Raw genomic sequence first — 24,876 nt, 5'->3', positions numbered from 1 at the left:
ATATATATATATAACGACACCACTATTTATTTTTATTGTAATTACAAATGTGGTTCTTTCATCACATTGCTTCAAAATATCAGAGTAGAAATATGCTTAAGCTACTTCAACAAATATGAAGACTATGATATTTCTATATTTTTAATAGAAACACTAAATAGTAAATTAATTCAAAGTTTATAAAACTCTTATGCTTTAAATATTAAGGGGCATGCAAAATAAATATTCTTTAGTCCACTGAATGACCTGGTAAGTCTTTCATGATCAAGATTTTTAAATTCTATGTAATCTGAGACTTAAAAAATAATAGAACATTTATTCAAGAACTCAAAAGGGACATTTCCCTATTTTATTTTAGTTAATCCTCACAGGAGGATATTTTTTATGTTGATTTTTAGAGATTGGAAGGGAGGAAAGGAGAGAAAGAGGTGAGAGAGAGACACAGGGAAATAAGAGAGATGTGAGAGAGACAAATTGATTGGTTGCCTCCCACACATATTCTGACCAGGGCAGGGGATCAAACCTGCAACCCAGGAACATGCCTTGACCTAGAATTGAACTCTCAACTCTTACGTGCTCGGGGCTGGTGCTCTAACCACTTAGCCATGGGCCAGGGCTTATTTCTCTATTATAAAGATAACTTAATAAACCTTATACTAAAAAATATATCTTTTAAATAAATCATATGCTCTAAAATTTATCTTTTATGATTACAATATGAATTGTATTAAAATACTGTTTCAAATACAGCTCAGAATACTCAGAATGTATTTCAAAACCTACTTTAAACTGATTTTATAGATTAATTTCATATTAGTATTACACACAAAATGTACTGAGTTTTAAAATTTCCCCAAAATTTCTAATTATAAGGATGCATTTTATTATGATAAGCATTATAACTATATTTAATTATGGAGATGAACAAATTAAAATCCCCTCGGCTGATTTCATTTATATCTACTAGGATTATATCTACTTTTTTCTCTCCTGAGCTCAGCATCTTGTTTGTCCTTAAAAGCTTAAGACAGTAAAAAGAACACCGTGAAAGTCATCTATGTCTAGTCATTTAAATAAAGCTGTAAAAAATTATATAATATGTTACTGCTTTTGAAAGTACTGAATTTCCCCCCTCTATAATTCCGTAAGTAACATAGCTTTGATTAAAAAAATGTCAGGTTGCCCTGGCTGGGTTGAAATATCCTCCGGTACACCAAAAAGGTTGAAGGTGTGATTCCCAATTAGGTGTGTATGGGAGGCAACTGAATGATGTTTCTCTCTCACATCGATGTTTCTCCCCTCCCCCCCCTCTCTCCCTTCCTCTCTCTAAAAATCACTAAAAACATATACTTGGGTGAGAATTAAAAAATAAAAATAAAAACACGTCAGGTTTACACACAAACACATATATATATATAAACATACACATGTATATGCACACAAGCATATATGTAACACTTGACTGTTACATATATGACAGAGCAAAATATTAATGTACCAACCTCTAATGAAATTTTTCCAAACCAAGCAAAAAATGAACTGTAAACAGAACGGGCATATCCAGGAATATTCCTTATTAGAATAAAGGCTAAAATCTAAAGAAAAAAACCACAAAGGTAAATATTAATAATCTGTTTATTAAAAGCATTTTTGCTTTCCTTCAAGTCATAATTTATTCTTTATATTCTTAAACTTGATATATTCAAAATACTTTCCCCCCAATTGACTAGCAAGTTATTTTTGTTCTAGAATGTATACAAACTCGATTTCTCAAACATGTGGTTTGTATACTGCATACCAGTGCAGGTATTAGGTAGTACATGGTTGAGCAGTTTTAATTTATGCTTATTAGAAAAAATATAAACGCACTCTGAGGCTTCTTATGAAGAAAGAGATGATATCATATTTATGTGGCAAAATTTATAAAACCTCATGATATAGTTTTGCTTTTTCCATAAGGATCCTCTAGAAACTCTCCCTGCTGCTCTTTGCTGGGCTACTTGTTTTTCAGGTCTTGGCTTAGACACTATTTTCTCCGAGAACCTTGCTGTGACATCAAGATGGGTTAGGAAGAAGTTTTGTGTGTTTCTAAAGCACCCTACTCATCATCACACTACCCACAATGTCCTATGATTACCTGCAACCAGGTGTCTGCAAAAACGTAAATATGACTTGAGTTGCCTCTAGCCTCTGCCCTCCTCCCAGTCTCTACCACACACTTACGAATGTGGTGTATGCTCCTTCCCACCATAGCCTGCCTTCTTGCTGCCTGCTGTGCCTTCATCCCTCCAAATCAGCTGAGATTTCTCAGGGAAATCATCCCTGACCTACACTCCAACCCCAACTAGGTAATATTCCCTCATGATGGTCTATTATTGCATCATGTACTTCTCTTTATAATTACATGGTAATTACCTGATTACTATCTGTAATGGAAGAATGTAGGCTCGATACGGATATAAAGTATGTTTGACTTGGTAATCCCTATATCCTTCAGCATAATACCTAGTACATACTGGCATCAAATATTTGGTAAATGATTGAAAATTTCTTAAAAGCAAATATGAGAAGTACAATGAACATTTTCTAAGTGCCTAGTAAGTGACAAATACTGATCATTTCCATACATTTAAATATAACAACCCTTTAAGAGAGATTTTAATATCCCGGTTACAATAAAGGAAACTAGGACTTAGAAAGTTTAAGAAAAATAACTACATTTTAAATAGTTTGATCTCAAATTTCTTTGCTGTTAAAGATGGTGGTGTCCTTATCAAGAATTAAGAGACACTTTCTTTAAATCAAGATAATTACCTGCACCACAGAAACAGATGGGTGGAGTTCATTGCACTCTGCTTTGTTCTTACAACTGCTAGCCCAGATGGAATAGGTCTAAAACAAAAAATACGTGAATAGGTTCACAGACGCAGTTACGCCCTAGAGTCAGCATTCTCAGGAAATGTTGATGTTTTCTTTATTTATCACATTATGCTTCATTATGTGATGTAAAAGCTTCAGTAAAACTTCCCACAGGTTTGCTCATCACTGGGTGTCTCCACTGCCCAGACATAAAGCACAGAGAGGGGCTTCGGTCCATGCTGCTCTGGGAACAGTGATCACGAGGCAATGATGGCTCTTCGTGTCAAACACCTTACGTTATATTTCTCCCCAAATTTATTACAATTTTTAAAATTACTATCACTTAGAATTCAGTTATTCTTCATATTTAACTTGTATATGTATTCACTTCAGAATTTATGTTCAATTGGAAAATTAAAAAAAGAATTTTAAAATATTTTATTTATTAAAAATAATAGGTTCAATTCCTATCTCTTAAAGGAAATTTTGTATTCCAATTAGGATGTTGGAAAATTAGAAGATTACCTTTTGAAACTTACCAAGAAAGAAACTACTGAAATAAACAATAGAACATTTGAAATTTTGTTTGAAAAAAGAGGTTCACCCTTTCCTTCAGAAAGTATTTGACGCTTCTGTAAAGTCAGATAAGTGAAAGCAAATAACATTCCATGAAAGACTACCTGAAAAATAAGGAGAGAAAAATTTGTTTTAAACGTCTTTCCATAAATGGCAAAAAATGTGGTAAATGATAAAAACATGTATAAAAGTAATTAAGTTAAAAGCTTACTAGTACTTTCAGAGTTTCTAGGACTTAAACTCCAAGAGTAAAACTTCAAGCAATGAAATAAAGCCCATGATTGTTACAAACTATCAGCAATGGAAAAGCCAACATCTCTTATAACAACATGAGACAAACTGGCTCAAACTGAAGAAATAATGCAAGTGTAGAAATAATGACAATTTAAAAATATTAATAGAAAACTATTCTGAAGGCACATAAAATTTAATTGTACTCATCCAAGATAAAACATCTTATATTGGTACTTCTTTTAATTGAAGAAAGCACAGAACGATTACAACACCAAGTTCATATTTTCAAATAGGAGTATATGCACTTAAAGAGTGAAAAACACATGTTGGACCAGAGAGCTTTCTTTTTAAGTAAAGACTTGATGTGCACTACCATATCATAGTAGAATGCTCTAGTGAGAAAGTTGAGAATTTAAAATTATTTGATGACAAGACCTTTGCAAAGCTTTTTATTAATAATTAATACATGGTTTTGAAATGCAATGCGTTCATTGGAAAATGCACAGGTAATGGGAACCAAGCACTGGCCCAGAAATAGGCACTAAGAAAACATTTGTTGAATGAAAAATGGGATAAGTGAAAGAAGGGAGGAAAAGGGAAAAAAGTAAAGAAGGGTAAATATTCAGTGTCTGTTATTTAATGAACACTGTGCTGGACGTTTTACATTTTGTTGGTCAACTGAATGAATCTTAACCATCCTTCAATATTAAATTCATGAAATCACCCATGCATGACACCGCTCTTTCTTCTTTTCAAATTTCTACCTCCAATTTTATACTGCATACCTAACACCCAATTATAAGTAGTAATCTTGGGTTTTAAACTAGATTTTAATATTTAGAATCGGGGAGGTATGTCTTTTTTCTCTAATATATCCTTCATCACACCAACAGTAAAGCATATATTGGGGCTCAATACATATTGTGCTGAATGGCTGAAGCATACAAAGTATATGATGGGTCACCTGTAAGTCAAAATTATGACTTCAAACAAAGGCCACTTTATAGACAACATTTTTACAATATTTTTACTTTTCTGCTGATATACAGGCATACCCTTTCTCTGCTATAAAACAGTAGAGAAATAGGGCTGCTTTGACTTAACATATCAACATGTGTCCTTATTCTAAAACTAAGTAAAAATAGATTAAAAAATTTCCAAATGATTTTTAAGAGTACAATATGAAATGGCAAAAGATCAGAAGGTAAATACATACGTAACGGTCTAACCTCCATCTGAACCACCATTCATATACATTTCCTTTCAGTTCAAAACACTTAGACAATGGCCAAAGAGAGAAGATTTTCTCAAATGCACCCTGAAAAAAGGAATCCAGAAAATAAATTAAAATGGTACAAGTCAATGCTTGTCTTGTAATTCATTAAAAATAATAATTTTCTAAAGTTAGAATTATATAAGGACCACTCACAGTTTTTAGGTTCTTCTTATTTAACTTAAAAATATAACTTCACTTGAAATTCATTTGAAAAGAAATTTATTTTACCGATGGCTAATAAAGATGACAAAACATTTTTGTTACTTTACTTTTACTGCACATGGAAGGCTACTGAGACTGAAAATTTTGAAAAGAATAAGCTGGTAATTGGAAAATTATTCCATTTAAAAATTTAAATCTAGTACACAAAACAGCTAATATTTACTGATCAAAACACAAAAATACAAAAGGCTTCAGCCAATATGCTATAAATAACCTAAGAAATGATGGTTAAGGTTAAAATATAGTTTTTCTTTCTCTAAATGTCCTTAATAATCTATAATTAACCAGTTGAGTTAAAAGAATCCTCTGAATTAGTCACCTTAATCAATCAACCGGCAAGTGCCATTACTAGTTTTTGAAACAAAGTTTACAATTTTATTCTGGTGAAGTTAGTGAATTGTGCCCCTTTATTAACCTGACAGCCTTGAAAATCTGAGAATGTAGAGGCAGAAGTCTTGGGTACATTCCTGCACATTAATGAAGTCTTTCAAAGAAGAGAACAAAAACCTCAATTTCCAGACCAAAGAATGACGACAAACTCTATTAAGGAAAACTCCATTACTAGACCTAATTCCACAGCATAAAAATGTCTAACATCACAATTTTTTAAAAGGCTAATAAAAATTAAGAAAAATATGGAAACAGTATTGTATTTTAGGTAATGCTGAATGCTTAGGTCAGAAAAACTTTATTTTAATAAAATGTAATATTCTCCTTTTAATGACAGATTTTAAAATGCTTATAGCTTGTTAAAAATAGGTCCTATTTATGCCTCAGAATATTAAGGATGATTCTTAACAAAATTTTCAATATAAAGGACTTATATATCATATATGCAAACTATGTGAAATACAGAAATATGACTTAATAGGTATATAGTTATTAGATATGATCATATGTATCATATATTTGTAATGTACAACTTTATTTCTGATTAAAATTTTGTTTCTTATGTGATCAACAAACAAGTATTTATTGAGCATCCATTATGTGAAAGACACTGGGCTATATTGGACTATGTACTTTTTTTCTTGTGCAGTAGTAATCACTAGTCCAGGGCAGGGGAAACCTCCTTAGTTCCTCTATTGAACCTCTGGTCTACCTTCCTTTCTCTTCCTCAGATGCTCCACAAGAGTGTTGGGAATTTTAATGAATGACTATTAAGTAGTTGTTGCAATTACTTGACTTATTTCTGTATACATTTGCCAATCATTTCTTTATTATTTCATAGATCTTCTGCAAAAAACCTTAGAGGTGGAGCAGTAATATAAATGCTTTATTTCCAAGTATGAAAATAAGTATGAAAGCCTACAAAACAAACAAGCCAGAAACCAGTTTTATAGAGAAACACACACATACACACACAGCTTATATGACATTTGTACCTGATGCAACCAGGTACAAGACAGAGAGTTTGGGAGACAGGAGCAAGTTGTGCAGAATATGTCACAACTACAGGCATTCTAATTAAAATATTTTGTTTATTGTACTGCCTAAACGATATGTCGGTCTCATGGACTGACCAGCAGGTAGCAGTTTGCCACCCTGCTAAAGTAGCTGAGAGAAAATGACCAAACTTTAAATTAAATGTACTACATATGTATAAATCCTGCTGCTCCTAAGTTGGTTTTACTAACTGCCAAAATTTTACTCTGCAGTTATAGAAAAATCAAGTAACATTTTGATGCAATGAATAATGCACAAACCAAGTTGCACATTCTGTCAAGAGAATTTTGATCTCCACTTAGAGTAGTGTCTTAAAGAGGCATTCAATAAACGTTTGATTGATCAAGTAAAATGGGTTCTGAACAATTGCCAGAGGAAGAGCTTTAAATTGCTCTTACAACAAAACAGGGGTAACAAAAGTGGGTCTCAAAAGATCTACACTGAGTAGTCAACTACCGAGTGACACTTTTATTACAGTCATTAAAAAATGGAACTAAAGAAAAGCTCTGAATCTTCTCACATATTTTAAGATTTGAACTCTAAAATAAAATAGAACAAAATATAAACTAAAAAGACTGTACAAACCTGAGAATATGCCAAAAAACATATACATAACAGCAAGAAGGCTAGTTTCAAGAGTAAACCAAAATGCCAGAAACAACTTCCTAAGAGAGAAAATATTTAATTTATTAAAAATTGTGAATTTACATAAGAAAATATTAGATACTATTTAAAGTATTAATACCCTGCATAGTTCTTAACATAATTTAAAGCTGCTTATAAGTTACACAAACTACATGTAAGCAGTGTAAGTTACAAGTAGAAAAAAAAAAGGTAGAGGGTCCTTGCTGGGAATGAGGCTACAACATATACCGGAGAGCCTATATACCCACTATTCATCCACTATAAATATATCTGAAAACAACTCCTGAATTCAATTATACCTATTCATTATTGAAAGTTACAACAAAATTTGGAACAATATGTTCAATGTAATTTTAACAAACATGCTGAATCTAACTTAGACTGCTTAAACATTAAACTTCTAATCGTAGCCATTAGACCACCAGGGACTCAGACATTAAACTTCTAAAGAGAAAGCTTAAGAACTCTCTAATGGACTAGGATTTAACCATAAAATGTATTTTACATATACATGTTTTAAGTTATGTGCTCCCAGTTTATACACATTGATTATTCATTTGATTAATATTTTGAGTTTATGTCAAGCGGTTAAACTACAGAGGCTGTCCAAAGACACTAATGGATTTTACTAAAGGCTGAAACTCAACTCTTGCCCTGAAAAATTATTCGATATTATAATGAAAGGCAACAGAAAATATTTTTGATATATAATACTTGGTTAAGTTAAATAATTATTAAAAAATTTTAAATTATTTTTCCATAAAGGAAAAATATTTTAATTATATGATCTTAAGGGTGAGGGGGAGCATTAAGGTAATGACTGTGGCCTCACTTTGAACACTATAAGTGACTGGCTGTGTGAAATTTGAAGATGACAACCTTTTGGACACTTAGGTTTCCTTATATGTAAAACAGGTTGATAATAACTGCTTAAAGGGTTGTCTAGAAGATAAATTATATTAGCACTTTTTAAAATTGTTTGACATAGAAAGCTTTTTTTGCAAATGAATGTTTATTAAAAATCTCAATATATATAAGAAATCAAATAAAGCAGAGTTATCAGGACTGAAGCAGGATGTAAGAGACAGGAGCCCTATTTGGCTTTCCTTTCTCTCTCATAGCTCTCTGCATTCTGGCTTTGTACTCTTTGAAACTGCTGCATTAGTTAATAGGTAAAATGGCTTTAAAAAATTTAAATTTAAAAAGAAAAGACATAATATAGATTAAACTATCATTCTGCACTATTTCATTTCAACTATTTATCTGCAACATTTTAGAAACAGTTTTTAAGACCAAACTTTCAAAATGTCAATACTACACATAATTTTTAACTGTTTACATGTCTCAAAAAATAGCCTTTACCAACTAAAAAGAAATTTCGTACATTGAAAGAACAAATTTATTAACATAAGTAAGAGAGTATATTTACCGTTTGCTTTTTTTTGGATTATTTGAGGCCATAGTGCTAAAGTAACATATATGACCATGAACCATACCGTGACCAAGGGGACAAAGTAATAGAATTGATAAGGCCGATCCATTACTATACATAACACCACTACCAGGAAATTGAGACGAAATAAGACCTATTAAAAAGGAGAAGAAAATGGTTTTCATTCCAGATATTCATGAACAGCAAAGACAGATTCTTTCTGACAAAGTATAAATGTTTGACACTAGAATAACAAATATACAAGCATATTTTATTAATCCCTAAAATTATATTTGTTCTACAGTCATTGTAGAGAGTTGAATATAAAATATTTATGCATCATTATATTAACTACATCCCTGCAAAGCACAAGCCTGAGCTGTCCCTCTGGCTGCAATTGCCATGGTGTTACACGTAGGGAAAAAATCATAAATCACCTTCCTAGAGCTCCAGTTTATAAGAGGAGATTAGATTACCTCAAGAAAAGGTATCCATTTCATCTCTATTTGATGTTGATTTACCCCATTTGGGATTAAATTGAGAGTTGTCATAGATACAAAATGATATTACTCAAATTAAAAAGTATCTTTGGGACTTATGTAACAGTCATTTCAGACAGTGTGATGTCATTCAAAGAACAAAGAAATGGAGAGGGTGATATTAGAGCTCCAGCACTTACTATGTTACTACAGGCAAATTATTTAACCTCTCTGAGCCTCAGTGTCCTTGTTTGTACATGAGAAGATCACAACTCAGGTTTGTAATGAGAGATAAGTAAAATAATATTCAGAAATTGCCTAGAATAAGGTAGAAACTTAATAAATATTAATCTCTTCTTAGAGAGAGGAAACATAGGCTATAATAATAATTCCAGGTAACTATACATTTCTACAAAACTAAAGTAAACCAGCAATGTTTTCCCTTGTGTACCAGTGCTTTTATTATACATTCATCTAAATTCATCTAAATTCCCTCAGTAATAAATTATTTATCTCTTAATTATTAACCATAGAACATAGAAATAACACAATTTTAAAGTGCTATTTCAAAACTCAAATTATTCATGGTTTTATAATGACAATATTTATATTTTATCAACAGTTAGGCACAAAAGCATGTTGAAATGAAGAAAAAAAAAAGAAAAGAACTGAATGCATTCCTACCTGACATACTCTATGGATTCCAAAGTCTCCCTTGACCCAAAAATATGAGAAATGCCCATAGCCCGTCTGAAATAGATATGCAGCAACCAGAACTCGAACGTGCATGTACACAGGCAAAAACTGTTGACAAAACAGATATGTAAAATATATGTTGGCACTAACTATACCTTGAATTGCCATAACCAGCACTTTTAACCAAGATAGTGGATCATCGTTATCATTTGGTATTATCTCAATGAAAAGATTTATTCTCAAAAGTTACACATTATAGCAGGAGTTGAAAAATGTAGACTTTGGAATCAGACCTAGATTCAAATTCTGGTTTCTGCCACTTACTAGTTATGTGACTTAAGTCTGAGTTTTCTAAACTGCAAAGTGTTTTTGCGAGGAATGCATAATTAATATAAAATTTGTATATTTCTTTGTATATTTCTTCCAGTTAAAACTACATATATGATATCAAATTATTAATCACCACTATGGATTTCACATTTTCCCAATGATAAAAAACAAAATTTCCTACATTTTTGGTCCTGGTAAATATATTAGACCTGTAAATAAAATTGTCACATGACTACTTACAATATTAAAAAAAACATACATATTTAAAAATATATACAAACATATTTTAGAAATATTATTTCCCTCCACTCTTATCTTATAGAATTTTATTTTATATGCCCACATAAACTGTTTCATTATTACTAAGATGCTTAGAATCACTTGCCATGGTTTTTTAGAGCATCACATCTTCACTTTAAGGTTGAATAAAAATACCATATTTCTAATATATATTTTAGGGTGTCACTGGAAATATAATCTCATTTACAAAGTCCTGATTATCATACTCTTAAAACACTATCATTCCACTTATCCATTAACCATTAGTCCTTTAGATGCATATTCATGATCTCTACAATAGAACTAGTACACAGTTTCAAAAAATTACCTTTTCAAGGCTTGTTCAATGACATTCAACACTTGCAATTACATTCTTTTAGGGATAATTACTAAATCTACATAGATATTTTAAAAAATGTTTTATTGATTTCAGAGAGAGGAAGGGAGAGGAGAGGGATAGAAACATCAATTATGAGAGAGAATCGTCAATTGGAGAATGTTGCATGCCCCACACTGGGGATCAAGCCTGCAACCCAGGCATATGCCCTTCACTGTTATTTTTAAATGTCTTATCCTTAGGTCAGAAATTTTTTTTAAATATATTTTATTGATTTTACAGAGAGGAAGGGAGAGAGATAGAGAGTTAGAAACATCAATCAGCTTCCTCCTGCACCCATCCCCGACACTGGGGATGTGCCCACAACCAAGGTACATGCCCTTGACCGGAATCGAACCTGGGACCTTTCAGTCCGCAGGCGACGCTCTATCCACTGAGCCAAACCGGTTATGGCAGGTCAGAAATTTGTAATGAAGGTATAACATATTAGAATCACAGGGATGAAGGTGGAAACGGTAGTACTGAAATAACCTCAAGATTTATCTAATCTAAATCTGTGCTCTTACTTCATTCTTGAATGTTCTCTAAAATGTTCCCTTCAAATATCTGAGCACCTTTTTAGTAGCAGAAAACAACAAATTCCAAAGGCAATCCATTCCATTTTCAGATGGTCCTTAACTGCTATTAAGCTGCTTTTCATGAAAAGTTGAAATCTAACTTTTTTATTTTTTTTAAAATATATTTTATTGATTTTTCACAGAGAAGAAGGGACAGGGATAGAGAGTTAGAAACATCGATGAGAGAGATCGATCAGCGGCCTCCTGCACACTCCCCACTGGGGATGTGCCCGCAACCAAGGTACATGCCCTTGACCGAAATCGAACCCGGGACCCCTCAGTCGGCAGGCCGGCGCCCTATCCACTGAGCCAAACCGGTTCGGCTGATATCCAACTTTATGTACAACTACCAACTTCAGCGCTCTAGGGCAGTGCTGTGCAACAGAAATAAAAGTGAGCCACACAGTAAATTTTTAATGTGGCCACCAGAACATTTAAAAAAATTAAAAGAAACATGTGAAACTAATTTTAATCAGTATATTTTATTTTTTACTCAATATATCTAAAATATTATCATTCCAAGATATAACTAGATATTTTACATTATTTTCATACTAAGTTTTTGAAGTTAGTATGCATTTATCATAATTAGTCATACTTAATATGGTTCGTGTTTTACTTTATATAGTATAGCACATCTTAATTCTGACTGCCTACATTTCAAGTGCTCAATAGTTACCTGTGGTAGTGGTTACCATAATGAAGAGTCTAGTTCTGGAGCCATATGCACAGGCTTAATCACTCTTACATCTAATAGTTCTACAAGTATTTTAAAAAAACAGATGTCAAACCTAGGCTAACCATTACTAATTACTTTAACCACTCTCCAGAAAATATCCTTTCAAGTCCCTTTAAGACTGGAGCTAGGCCTACGAAGTTGGGACTTGGTTCTTATATTTCAACAGCAAAAACTATTCACTTAAATGGTATTAAACACTATCACTACAATTTGCCAAGTTCCAGATAATGCTAGATTATTGCAAATTTCATGTAATAATCCTCTGAACTTTTTAAGATATTTTAAACCAAGAGAAAAGTTGCGAGAATAGTACAATGTATATCTATATACATATTATGCTAAGCCATTTTTAAGAACTTATTTCTTTATTGATTAAAGTACTACATATGTGTCCTTATCCTCCCAATGCCCCCCCCCCCCACTCATGCCTTCACCCCCCCGGTGTCTGTGACCTTAGGCTTATATGCATGCATACAAGTCCTTTGGTTGATCTCTCCCCCTTACCCCCACCCTTACCTACCTTCCCTCTGAGGTTTGACGGTCTCCTAAGCCATTTTAAAAGTATATTGCAACTCATACAACTTAACAAAAGGAAGATAAACAATCCAATCAAAAAATGGACAAAGGACCTAAATGAACACTTTTCGAAAACGGACATACCAGAAAGCCCAGAGACATATGAAAACATGCTCAAAGTCACTAATCATCTGAGAGATGCAAATCAAAACAACAATGAGGTACCATCTCACACCTGTCAGAATGGCTATCATCAACAAATATAAGTGCTGGTGAGTAAGCCGAGAAAAAGGAACCCTCATGCATTGCTGGTGGGAATGGAGACTGGTGTAGCTACTGTGGAGAACTATATGGAGTTTCCTCAAAAATTTAAAAATGGAACTCCCATTTGACCCAGTCATTCCACTTCTAGGAATACATCCCAAGAAACTAGAAATACCAAGGACATGTGCATCCCTATGTTCACAGCAGCATAATTTACCAATGCTAAGATTTGGAAACAGCCTAAGTGCCCATCAGCAGATGAGTGGATTAAAAAACTGTGGTACATCTACACAATGGAATACTATACTGCTATAAAAAAGAGGGAAAGTTTGCATGGATGGACCTGGAGAGCATTATGCTAAGTGAAATAAGCCAGTCAGAGAAAGATAAATACACATGATCTCACTCATGTGGGATATAATGCACATAAACTGATGAACAAAAATAGATCTAGAGACAAGGTAACACTGAACAGACCATCCAACCTCAGAGAGAAGACGGGGTGGGGGGGGGGGGGCGGTTTAGAGATCAACCAAAGGACTTGTATGCATGCATTTTAGCAAATCCAATGGACACAGACACTGGGGTGGTAGGGGCTTGTCCTGGGGTGTGGGGTTGGCTGGGGTGGAGGGGAGGGTCAATTGGGGAAAAAGGAGACATAGGTAATACTTTAAACCAGGGGTCGCCAACCTTTCGGACCTTATGGACCACCACTGCTTTAAACAATGAAATTAAAAAAAAAATTTTAAAAGTATATTGCAGACCACATGACATCATCCCTACATATTTTAGTATCTTCAAGGCAGAAAAAATACCTGACCATATTTTATTATCATACCCAAGAAGTTTAATATGTGTATAACAGTATCTGCTATACAATGTATACTCAAATTTCCCTGATTGTCCCAGTAATATTCCTTATGGTTAAAAAAAATTTTTTTTTAAATTTAGAACCTGAATCAATGATCACACATGGCACTTAGTTATCATTCTTTTTTAGTCTCTTTTAATTTAAATTATTTCTTTTTTGTCTTTCATGAGTCAAATCTATATATATAAAAGGCTAATATACTAAGTGTCCAACCTGCTGACCGGTTGCTATGACTCACACTAACCACCAGGGGGCAGACGCTCAACACAGGAGCTGCTGAGCTGCAGTGACTTGGCAGCGGCAGTTCTAGGGTGATGCACCCCAAAAGCAGAGAGGAGGGAGCCCGATTCCTTGTGGGGCCGTGCGATTCTACCTTTGGCCATGGGTTATGTTGTTGCTGGGGCACTGTCGGCAGCGAATTTGGTTTACTGCACACTTGCATTTGCGTTCCACACCTTGTACAGCAGCAACTTTGCAGAGTGTCCTCTCTTACTCTGGGACCCCTTTGGGGGATGTCGGAGAGCTGGTTTTGGCCTGATCCCCACAGGCCAGGCCAAGGGACCCCACCTGCCGGAGGGACTCTTCTCACTCCACAGATGCTGGGGAGGGACCGAGGAGGTTGGCTCCAGGGTGTGTCTGGCCTATCTTGCCCAGTCCTGCCCTGCTGGCCACCTTCTACTTAATTTCCTTTCAATGTGCACAAACCTGTGCACTGGGTCACTAGTATTATAATAAAATTTTAGTCATAAAAATGTATCTTAAATTCCAACTACATTAAAATTAGTAGCTAAGCTAGGCTGACTTCTGGTTATTTTCTTTTTCTAGTCCCACAAATTTTCCTTCAATACTTTGATTCAGGCATAACTACCATGCTATACCTTTTCATATTAAATTCATAGTATTTTATCCCTTATATATAAATTATGTCTTAAAAGGATGTTTATACCAAGAATTGCAATCTACCAGACCATCTGTATTATTTTTAAATTTTTCCATTAATTTTTGATGTGGTATCTATCCATCCATCCATCCATCCATCCCTGATATAAAAAAGCCTAAGCGACCATTACAACAGGTCAACCGAACAACTGGTAGCTATGATGAGTACTGACCAGCAGGGGGCAGATGCTCAACACAGGAGTTGCCCCCTGGTGGTCAGTGCACTCCCACAGCCAAACTCCCACAGCCAGCCAACCCCCCATGGTCCCTCCCCTTGACCCAGTTGAGCTGGGCGAGATGGCCCTGATTGGCCCCGATCCCTGGCCAGGCAGAGGGACCCCCTCTCCCCCCGCACCTGTGCAGAAATTCGTGCACAGGGCCTCTAGGTTTTAGTATAAAACATGGCACAACTAAAATTTTATATATTTTACTCAAAATAGAAAACATTAAGATTAGGTAATTAAAATCATTATGGCAGTTAGAACGAGTTTTTAATTAAGTGAATCTCTTAAATATCCAAGAATCAAGTCCCCAAGTATGCTATAACCCATGCTAATAATGCTTTGCTGGTGTAGATATAGGCAATTTCTAACTACAAAAGCCTATAGTATAAAGCACAGGGATATGGTAATTAATCAGAACAAGTGATCTGTTAATGAAAAGTATGCCCTTCCAGAACAAGGATTTTTTTTTTAATTGTCATTTAGGATGTATTAGAATGTAGTCTAAGATGTATTAGAATGCTAGCTTGGCAAATGATTATAACAGAATGCCAAATTGCCTGCATCCATTTATGATCCAAGTCCTTTCTGGAATCACTAAATTGAGGAACTTAATCTGCTATTAATTCTATCTGATTTTTTTTTACACTATTATCACCCTTTAATATGTCAGCAATTAATTATGTCCCTAAGTGGCATTTTCTTACAACCCTTTTTTTCTCTCAAATTAATTTAATCTTTATTCATATGTCACAGATATTTTTAAGATTCAAGATGCATCTCCAGTTACTTTTTTAGAGAATTTGCCAAATTCATTCTATAAATTCTGAACTGGGCTTATAAACTAAGTTTAACTATCTTCGTCTCTCCTTGCTTGGGTCTCTGACTGTACTGGCTTTCCCATGGCTAGGTGATTTCAATTGGTCCCTTCAGCTGCAATGTCACAGGAATTTCACTGCTGCCACGAATAAATGTATCATAGTCACATAACTTCAGCAAAAATAATACTTCATTACTCTGCCTTTTACTCTTCAAACAAAACATCCATAAAATTTTTGAAAAATAATAGACTTTATGAAGAATAACATTATTTTCAAAATGTTAGAGATATCTGAAAACGCCCAGTATTATTTACCTTAACTGCTATGAAAATTTTAAAGCACTCCTTCCTGAGCAAGTCTCCCGTCATCTTAATTTATCATTGATTCAAATACTGTTTAAAGATGTGCACTTTATATAAATAACACAATTAGAAAAACAGTTCAGTAGTTCCCAAATTTGAATGTTTCTTAAATTTTTAAAACATATTTTATAAAAGTCAGTTTGTATCTTCAGTATAAAAACTTATGTGAAAAGTGACAGACACTTAGGTTTACCCTCAAAAATCTGTTTTAACTGTAATGTAGCTAAAGTGTTATAACTGATTTTTTTTTTTCCATCCTTGCCAAAACCAAGATGTCGTCAGACCACAAGAATCCTAGGGAGAAGGAAAAAATGATTTTGTCCAGGTAGAGGAGGCACTGAGTGAGCACAGGAAAGGTCCCCATCTCACGGAGAAGGTAATACTTAGGAAGTATGGCATATCCCACATGGTCTACAGTCCACCAGTACCTGAGCTCTGAACACTGGGGCAAGAGAGTTTCAAGTTTTTTAAACTTTAAAAGTGTAAAAACAGTTGGTCAAACTCCCAAACTTCCTAAAATATGGTGAAGGATAGAATATAAAATATAATCATCTAATCTGATTTCCTTTGATAGTCACTTGCCTATTCCAAATCTTTTACAATTAAATGTCATCTACAAAGAGTTTTGATAACTTTAAATTGGTTGTTCAATAGGATGACATGAAATAATGCCCTTAGATTATCAGCTGCTTCCACTGCATTAAAATTAAGGCCAAGGAAATACAAATAAATTATTGCTCTCTTTCAGAACAATGGATTTTGCTTTTAAAACTATACATTCTCAAAGTCAAGTGGTAGGAGAAGAATGGGAAGGCAGAAAGATTGGGTTGAAAATAAATGACAGAGAATATAACACAAAAGAGTCCATGCCCTTAAAAAAACATTAAAGTGACATTATTTCCTACTAGAGGCCCAGTGCACAAAATTTGTGCATGGGTGGGGTCCCTAGGCCTGGCCTGCGATCAGGACCTTCTGGCTGCTGGCCGGGGCCTTCCTTCATTCCGTGCTGCTCCCTGGTGATCAGCAGACGTCATAGTGAGCAATTGAACTCCCGGTCTCCTGGTCAAACTCCCGAGGGGACACTTTGCCTTTTATATATATAGAAGATAGAAGATATTTTCTGAATTTCAATATACTTACAGTACTTGCTCCAGAGATATGATAAATCAAAATCACAAGTTGCATCCAGCCTTTCCATTCATCTGTTTGTTCTCTATTTAATACTTTAGTCTGTGTAAAGAACCAAAATCTGTTTCAAATTTCACAATGAAGCTATTATTTGGACAATTTATACTAAGTATGTTAAAATTATTCTTATAGAATATAAAGCTAATGCTTTTGTTAAAAGAATTTGTGGGGGGAAATTAAAAATAGTCATTTTATTTCTTGATAAAAGATACAATATGAATTTGAAAACTAATATAAACAGATTTTAAATAGTGTTTAAGTTAATACCTATGGTTTTATATTAAGAATACATTAAACTATGACAATGGTTTATAAATCTAAAAAATAGCATTTTCTAATTTTAAGAAAGTCTTAAGATTTCAGTTAAAAAAGATCTTACAGTTCTCTTACACTTTAATGGGGGGTAGTGGAGGAAGAATATTCCCTTAGAATATTCTCACCAGAGATGAAGAACCGATTAATCATTCTCATATGAGTTATTTCTTACAATAGAATTTATTAATTCAAATAAATAATGTCTTATAATGGAATTATACTAACATTCTGAGCAACTACAGAAATGCTAAAATAGGTACTTCAGATATTATAAACATTTGCCCACATTATGTAAGTTCTAATTTGTGTGTACATGTCTGATTGTATTAATATGAAATGTTTGTACATATAGGCATTTATTAATAAAATTATATATTTTTGCTCTGATGTATCATGTTCGAAGACCATTATAAAATTGGAAGCAGCTGCACTTTCTCCATCCCCGTGCAGGCAAAATAACACAAAGTCATGACATTTTTTCACAGGTCATTATTTTCAACTTCTTAACAATCTTCACGAAACTCTTTGAACTTCCTCCAAAATATTTCAAAAAAGCAACAGAGTCTGCTAAATGAAGTATAACCACAACATTCATTTATCCTCTCCAATATACATGGTTGTATATTTTGGCATGATAAATGGTATTTTTTTAAAAATCTAGAGTTTCTAATGAAATAAGGATAACATGAGCTAAAAAGAAAACAACGCTTACCTCTTTAGTATTTTCATTGTAAAATACTCCCAAAACTAAGATATAGATAATTGGAATAAAGAAAGTTGAATGTGTATAAAATTTGTTTTCCTTCATAAATAGATTTGCACGGTCACACATATAGAAATAAGCCATAATCAGGCCAAGTTTGCACAAAGATTGTAAAAGTATTTCTAATGGAGACACGGGAGTATTGATAATATTTTTCTTTTCCTCTCCACTTTCCAAATCAGTACATGGCTTATTCTTCCGATGAGCATTACGATAAATTATATAAAAAATTAAATATCCGACAATAGATAAGGTGAAAAAACAAGCAGCTAGCTTCTGCATGAGGGTCAGAGGAGGCCGAGGCTGACAACAGGAACCATCTACAGGCTTCAGTATCTTATTGCAGTACACGTTCATAAGAATCATTGCACTCTGTGAACAAATCAAGTTATTTGGTTATTATCTTGTCAGTAATATATTTCACATTAGATTTTCTCCTGTGAATACTACTGATTTTTCAGCACTGAAACCAAAAATGCTTTTGTACTTTTTACTACCATTTCCCAACCACTCATGCAAATAATGCTATTCCTTCAATCTGTAATAGCTAGTACAGGCTTTTCAAACTTCTGGGGCTATGGTCTGTAATGAAAAATTCATTTTATAATGTGATCCAGACACATATACAGAGACAATACCTACCCTTACTACTTACAATGCATTCTTACATTTTTGTATTATTTTTTCTTATGAAAAACAAAACAAAACACAAAAAACTAATTTCATGACTGCTAATGGGTTGTGGCTTTTACAATAGTGTGTTGAAGGCCTGGGGTGGGCTAGAAGGGGCAATGGGGATGGGGGGAGGAAAGGGGAACATATGTAATACTTGCAACAATAAAGATTAAAAAAAATAATGACTAATGTAAAAAATCAAAGAATTTTAATTATCAGCCTTTCAATATAGAAGATACCAGGACAATTAATATAGAGTTCCAATTTTTAGATGTAAAAACAAAAGAATGTAAAATAACTGTCACAAAAATAATTCTTAGCAAACAATATTTGTAATATGCCTTTCATTTGGTTTACAGTTTATGGGCCACTTAGGATTCTACAGTTTTAAGATTTCTAATGTTAAATAAAATGTGGCATCTTGAACATGGTTTCATTATAATAAAAATATTCTAGGCAAGCTATCAAGATCCTGTCTAGTTGAAGGTTCAGTCAAATATAGTTTTTAAAAAACGTTATAGCTTAGGCATAATTGGAACTCTAAGATGATTATATTATTTAAGCCTAAGCATTCAAAGTACTCAACTACATAGGAAATATCACCCTTTTAGCCCTGGGTTCTGTGCCTGTACTCTTGCAGATACTAGTCTACGAACTCCATCCCGAAGTTCTTAACCAGTTCTAGGCGGTTCACAAGCCCCTTAAAGTATACGGAGAATCATGTGTGTATATATACACACATGCATTTTTCTGCAGGAGAGGAATGTAACCATTGATTTTTACTGAACACTCAAAGGGGTTATGTGATCCTCAAAAAGGTTAAGCATCCCTGCTTTATAAGAAAACAATAACTAAATAATATCTGTTGTACTAATTATAAAAATTCATAATTATCAGTTCTCTTTCATATTGAACTTAACAACCCTTTACATCTGTCAATCTGGATTTTTTTCAGTGTTTACTATGTACATTGAATAGTGTTTAGGACATCAAAGGAAATCTGATTTATTTATAAGGAAATAAATCAAAACTATTCTACATATTAAAAAATGTACTCTTCATAGAGGCTTAATCTTGTTAGTTTAAGGCAGGACCATTAAGCTGTAGTTTTCAAACATGAGTATTCTATAAACTTATAAGCTTCTTGATTAGACCAAGTATAGTAAGAGTGACTAGCACTTAATAAATGAAGTCTCATTTTCTCCTTTCCGTAGCTTCTTTCCCTTTCAGAGTACCCAAAAACTCTCATTTTATATACAGCTAGGTGATGAAATCAAAATTATTTCTAGATGTATGTTTAGGTAGAATAACTACAAGTAATTAAGACTGCAATAAAATAAATTATTTATTACCACTTATAGTAACATACAGTTACTATACAATTAGATATTATAGTCTCTATTTACTGATGGATACAAGAATTCTTACAGTTTCTCTGCTTGATTCTGGAAGATGTAAGCCATCCAAAGATTCCATGATAGTTTCTTGAGCAATTAATTTGGAAACACTGAACATCTTAACATGTGATTTAGAATTTCTGGTGCTACTATTCAAAACACTGACTGCAGCTTCATTGTAAGCATCTATCTTCTCATTAGTGATCATTTTCCTATTTTCACTTAATAGATCTTCATAAACAGGATCTGCACATGAAACACATTATTAAAAACACAAATGTTGGAAATACTGGACAGATATGTGCAAATAAATGAAATTAGACCAACTTCTTATACCATACACAGAATAAACTCAAAATGAATCAAATACTTAAATGATAAACTTAAAACCATAACAATCCTAGAAGAAAACATAGGCAGTAAAAATCTTAGACATTTCTCATAGTAGTATTTTTTTTTTCTGATATATCACCTTGGGGAAGGGAAACAAAAGAAAAAAATAAACAAATGGGACTACATCAAACTAAAAAGTTTTTGCACAGCAAAGGAAACCATTAACAAAATGAAATGACCAAACACTGCATGGGAGAATATATTCGCAATGATATAAGAGATAAGGGGTTAATATCCAAAATTTATAAAGAACTTAAATTCAACACCACACAAATAAACTATACAACTAAAAATGGGCAGAGGACATGAATAGACACTTCTCCAGAAGACATACAAATGGCTAGTAGACGTATGAAAAGATGCTCAACATCACTAATCGTCAGAAAAATGCAAATTAAAACCGAAATGAAATGTCACCTCACACCAGTCAGAATGGCTATCAATAAATCAACAAACAATAAGTGCTGGCAAGGTTGTAGAGAAAGGGAACTGCTGCAGTGTTGGTGGGAATGCAGATTGGTGCAGCCACTGTGGAAAGCAGTATAAAGTTACCTGAAAAACTTAAAAATGGAACTGCCTTATGACTCAGTGGTTCTACTTCTGGGAATTTATCTGAATAAACCCGAGACATTAATTCGAAAAAATATATGCACCCATATGTTCATAGCAGCGTTGTTTGCAATAGCCAAGATTTGGAAGCAGCCCAATTGTCCATCCAGTAGATGAGTGGATAAAAAAGCTGTGGTACATTTACACAACGGAATATTACTTGGCTGTAAAAAAGAAGGAAATCTTACCCTTTGCAACAACATGGATGGACTGGAGAGCATTATGCTAAGTGAAATAAGCCAGTTAAAGAAAGACAAGTACCATATGATTTCACTCATAAGTGGAATCTAATGAACAAAATGAACTAACAAGCAAGATAGAGAGACTCATAGACAGGAAGCAGGCTGACAGCTGTCAGGGAGGAAGCTGCTGGGGGCTGGAAGGATTGAGCAAAAAAGAAAAAGAAAAACTCATGGACATGGATAATAGTATGGTGAATGCTGGGGGAAAGCGTAGTGGGGAGAGAAGAGAACATTGGGGGGATATATAAATGGTGATGGAGGAGACTTGACTGGGGATGGTGAACACACAATACAGTGTACAGATGATGTGCTGTAGAATTGTGCACCTGAAATCTATATAATTTTGTTAATCAGTGTCACCCCAATAAATTCAATAATAAAGAAAAAAAACACATTAAAAAAATCTTGTAGAAATTGTGATCATGCAAGTTAGCTGATCGTATTTCATGTTTTGTTGTTAAAGTTCAGAGGATTCCAGGCATCTAGTCATTTATTTTAAAGTAAAGTTGGCCAAGGTTTGCAATAGACTTATCTTACATTCAACTTTTAAATTAATCAGTCAATATCTTCCTCATTTTATGTTCTGGCATGTCTTAGGAGTTTAAAGTTTTGGAATACTGGGTTATATTGGGTAATGGGAATTTAAAACTGGGTTGTAGAAAACTGCCTAATGAAGAATAGCAGACAGTCTTTTATTTCTTCTGTCACTGCTGAATTTGTAAATTTTGTTCACACAATTAAGAGGTTATATTATTGAAGATCAAGTTCTCATAAATAATTTAAATTTAACTTTTTTTCTCATTTTGGTGAGAGAAAGGTTAACAATGAGGCTGTAAATAAAGACTGTGAAACAGATGATCACCAGCCCTTTTATTCTTCTCAGCTTGACATTCAACTTGGAAATAATCATAAGAGTTTCTGACAAACAACTTGAATTGCTAAAAAACCCAAGGCATTTCATATTGTGCTAGGCATTAAATAATGGACATTCAATAAACTCCTGAAATGAGTTGATCTAATGTCAATTTTCTCTTAAAGAATTTCATTACCAAGCATAACCTAGATGGTATGAATTTAAATATATTCTGTCAATTCCAAAGAGTATTTACGTACAATGACTCAATATTATGAAACAGACTTAGTACATTTTTTCTTATATTTCCCAATCACAATAAATATACTTTGTAAGAAGTAAAAAATCAGAGGTAAACTTCTCATTTGCCTTTAGAATGTATTCTTTTTTTATATTCACAGCCATTCTGCCTGCTGTGGCTCCTTGGAGAGTATTTTTATTTATTATTTATTTTTTTACTTATATTTATTAGTCTGTTCCTTAAGTTCAAAAGAGGAATGCAAATAACTCAAATTTATTCTAATTTTGCAAATCCTATTTCAAACTTTATTCCCATAAAGCAATAATTTTGCTTCTTGAAATAGATAATAAAAACCCATGACTCAAAATATATACAAAATGACATTTTTTCATTACTCATCCCTTACCTTGTAAGACCCAATAAACATCACTAGTCTTTGCCAATTTTTCTAGAAGTGGTGCTATGGAGGTAATGTTCATTTTATATTGAGACAGTGCTTCGTTGCTGCCATTGTGAATCTTGATAGACCACTAAAATGAAGTAAAAATTAAGCATTAATTCATTACTTATCACTGAAAAATTAAACTATATAATTTACTCTATTGTAACAAAGGTTATTATTTTAAGATAATTTCCATTTTTATTCAATATCAGAATAAATTATGGTCACATTATTTCATGAAATATATGAAGGCAGTTAGAAAAAGCGGACATAAAATTAGACTTTCAATGTATTACATTCAAGAAGAATATCTTTTTAGATATAAAATAGTATTGACACTTAACACTAAATTTTCTAAGTTCATCCATATCTTTTCATTAAAATTCATCAGTCTCATTAATTAGACTAGAAATAGGAATTAAAATTTAAATACAATCAAGAATTTTATTTAACATAAGTTAACTTTTTCTTAGTATGTCCTTAAGTATGAAATGAAAACCATTATATAAGAACATAGATAATAACTTACTGTGGCAGCTCCTGCTACAATCACATGGGGCTTTGAAACAGAATCCTACAGAAAGAAAAAAATCTTTATAATAGTGTTATAGTTAGTTCAGAGAATTAATACAACTAACATCACTTAATTCTTTTCCTTAAATTTAAGAAATTCTTTCTTCTAAATGCATTTTAATTTTCTAGAGTTTCTTACTGAATTCCTGTTATAACAAGACTAGAGGCCCAGTGCACAAAATTCGTGCAGTGTGTGTATGTGTGTGTCCCTCAGCCCAGCCTGCACCCTCTCGCAGTCCGGGACATCCCTCTCGCAGTCTGGGGCTCTCACAGTCCGGGACCCCTAGCTCCTTACTGCATGCCAGCAGCGGAGGCTCCCATCACTGCTGCTGTGCTCACCAGCCGTGAGCCTAGCTTTTGGCTGAGTGGCACTCCCCCTGTGGGAGGGCACTGACCACCAGGGGGCAGCTCCTGTGTTGAGCATCTGCCCCCCTGGTGGTCAGTGCACGTTATAGCGACCAGTCATTCCACAGGTCATCCTGCAGTTTGGTCAATTTGCATATTAGAGTTTTATTATATAGGATGGATAACCGATGCCTTTTATATAGGATGGCATGAGGCTTTTATGGATAATTCTTTGGTGTTCCTTACAAAAAAAACAAAAAATGCTATTGGTATCTAATATGGTGTGATATTATTCTGAATAGTGAGTAAGTAGTCAACTAAAAAATATTCATGAAATACAGTTTAAATCTACACTAATAAAAGAGAAACATGGTAATTGGCGTACGACCGCTACCCTTTTCATTGGCTAATCAGCGAGATATGCAAATTAACTGTCAGCCAAGATGGCGGCCGGCAGCCAGGCAGCTTGAAACTAACATGAGGCTTGCTTGCCTCAGTGACGGAGGAAACCAACGTTCCCTGTCTGCCATGCAGGCCTCTGAGCCTGCAGTTTGAAAAATTTTTAAAAATATAGAAGCTAAAAAAAAAAACCCAGAAACCAGCTTTCAGCCGGCTGGGATCTCAGAGCTGGAGTTGATACAGTGTTTCGAGTTTATAGAATCTAAACAAACAAGATACC

General features: G+C 33.7%; 1 protein-coding gene across 1 annotated transcript in view; it reads right to left on the bottom strand.

The window, feature by feature from the left end:
• CASD1 (CAS1 domain containing 1) overlaps positions 1-24,876 on the bottom strand; it is a 52,336-nt gene that overhangs the window by 16,905 nt on the left and 10,555 nt on the right. Inside the window, exons 6-17 of the mRNA XM_015558303.1 lie at positions 23,809-23,853; positions 23,244-23,367; positions 20,531-20,745; positions 18,377-18,799; positions 17,302-17,391; positions 9,854-9,973; positions 8,688-8,844; positions 7,199-7,278; positions 4,886-4,987; positions 3,399-3,539; positions 2,815-2,892; positions 1,503-1,595 (exon numbers count right to left, since the gene is read on the bottom strand). Coding sequence (XP_015413789.1) covers positions 1,503-1,595; positions 2,815-2,892; positions 3,399-3,539; positions 4,886-4,987; positions 7,199-7,278; positions 8,688-8,844; positions 9,854-9,973; positions 17,302-17,391; positions 18,377-18,799; positions 20,531-20,745; positions 23,244-23,367; positions 23,809-23,853 — 1,668 coding nt within the window. The remainder of the gene's footprint in view (positions 1-1,502; positions 1,596-2,814; positions 2,893-3,398; positions 3,540-4,885; positions 4,988-7,198; positions 7,279-8,687; positions 8,845-9,853; positions 9,974-17,301; positions 17,392-18,376; positions 18,800-20,530; positions 20,746-23,243; positions 23,368-23,808; positions 23,854-24,876) is intronic.

This window comes from Myotis davidii, unplaced genomic scaffold, assembly GCF_000327345.1.
Source record: "Myotis davidii unplaced genomic scaffold, ASM32734v1 scaffold187, whole genome shotgun sequence".
NCBI classification, from domain to species: Eukaryota; Metazoa; Chordata; class Mammalia; order Chiroptera; family Vespertilionidae; genus Myotis; species Myotis davidii.
This window is presented reverse-complemented; position numbering and strand designations above follow the sequence as displayed.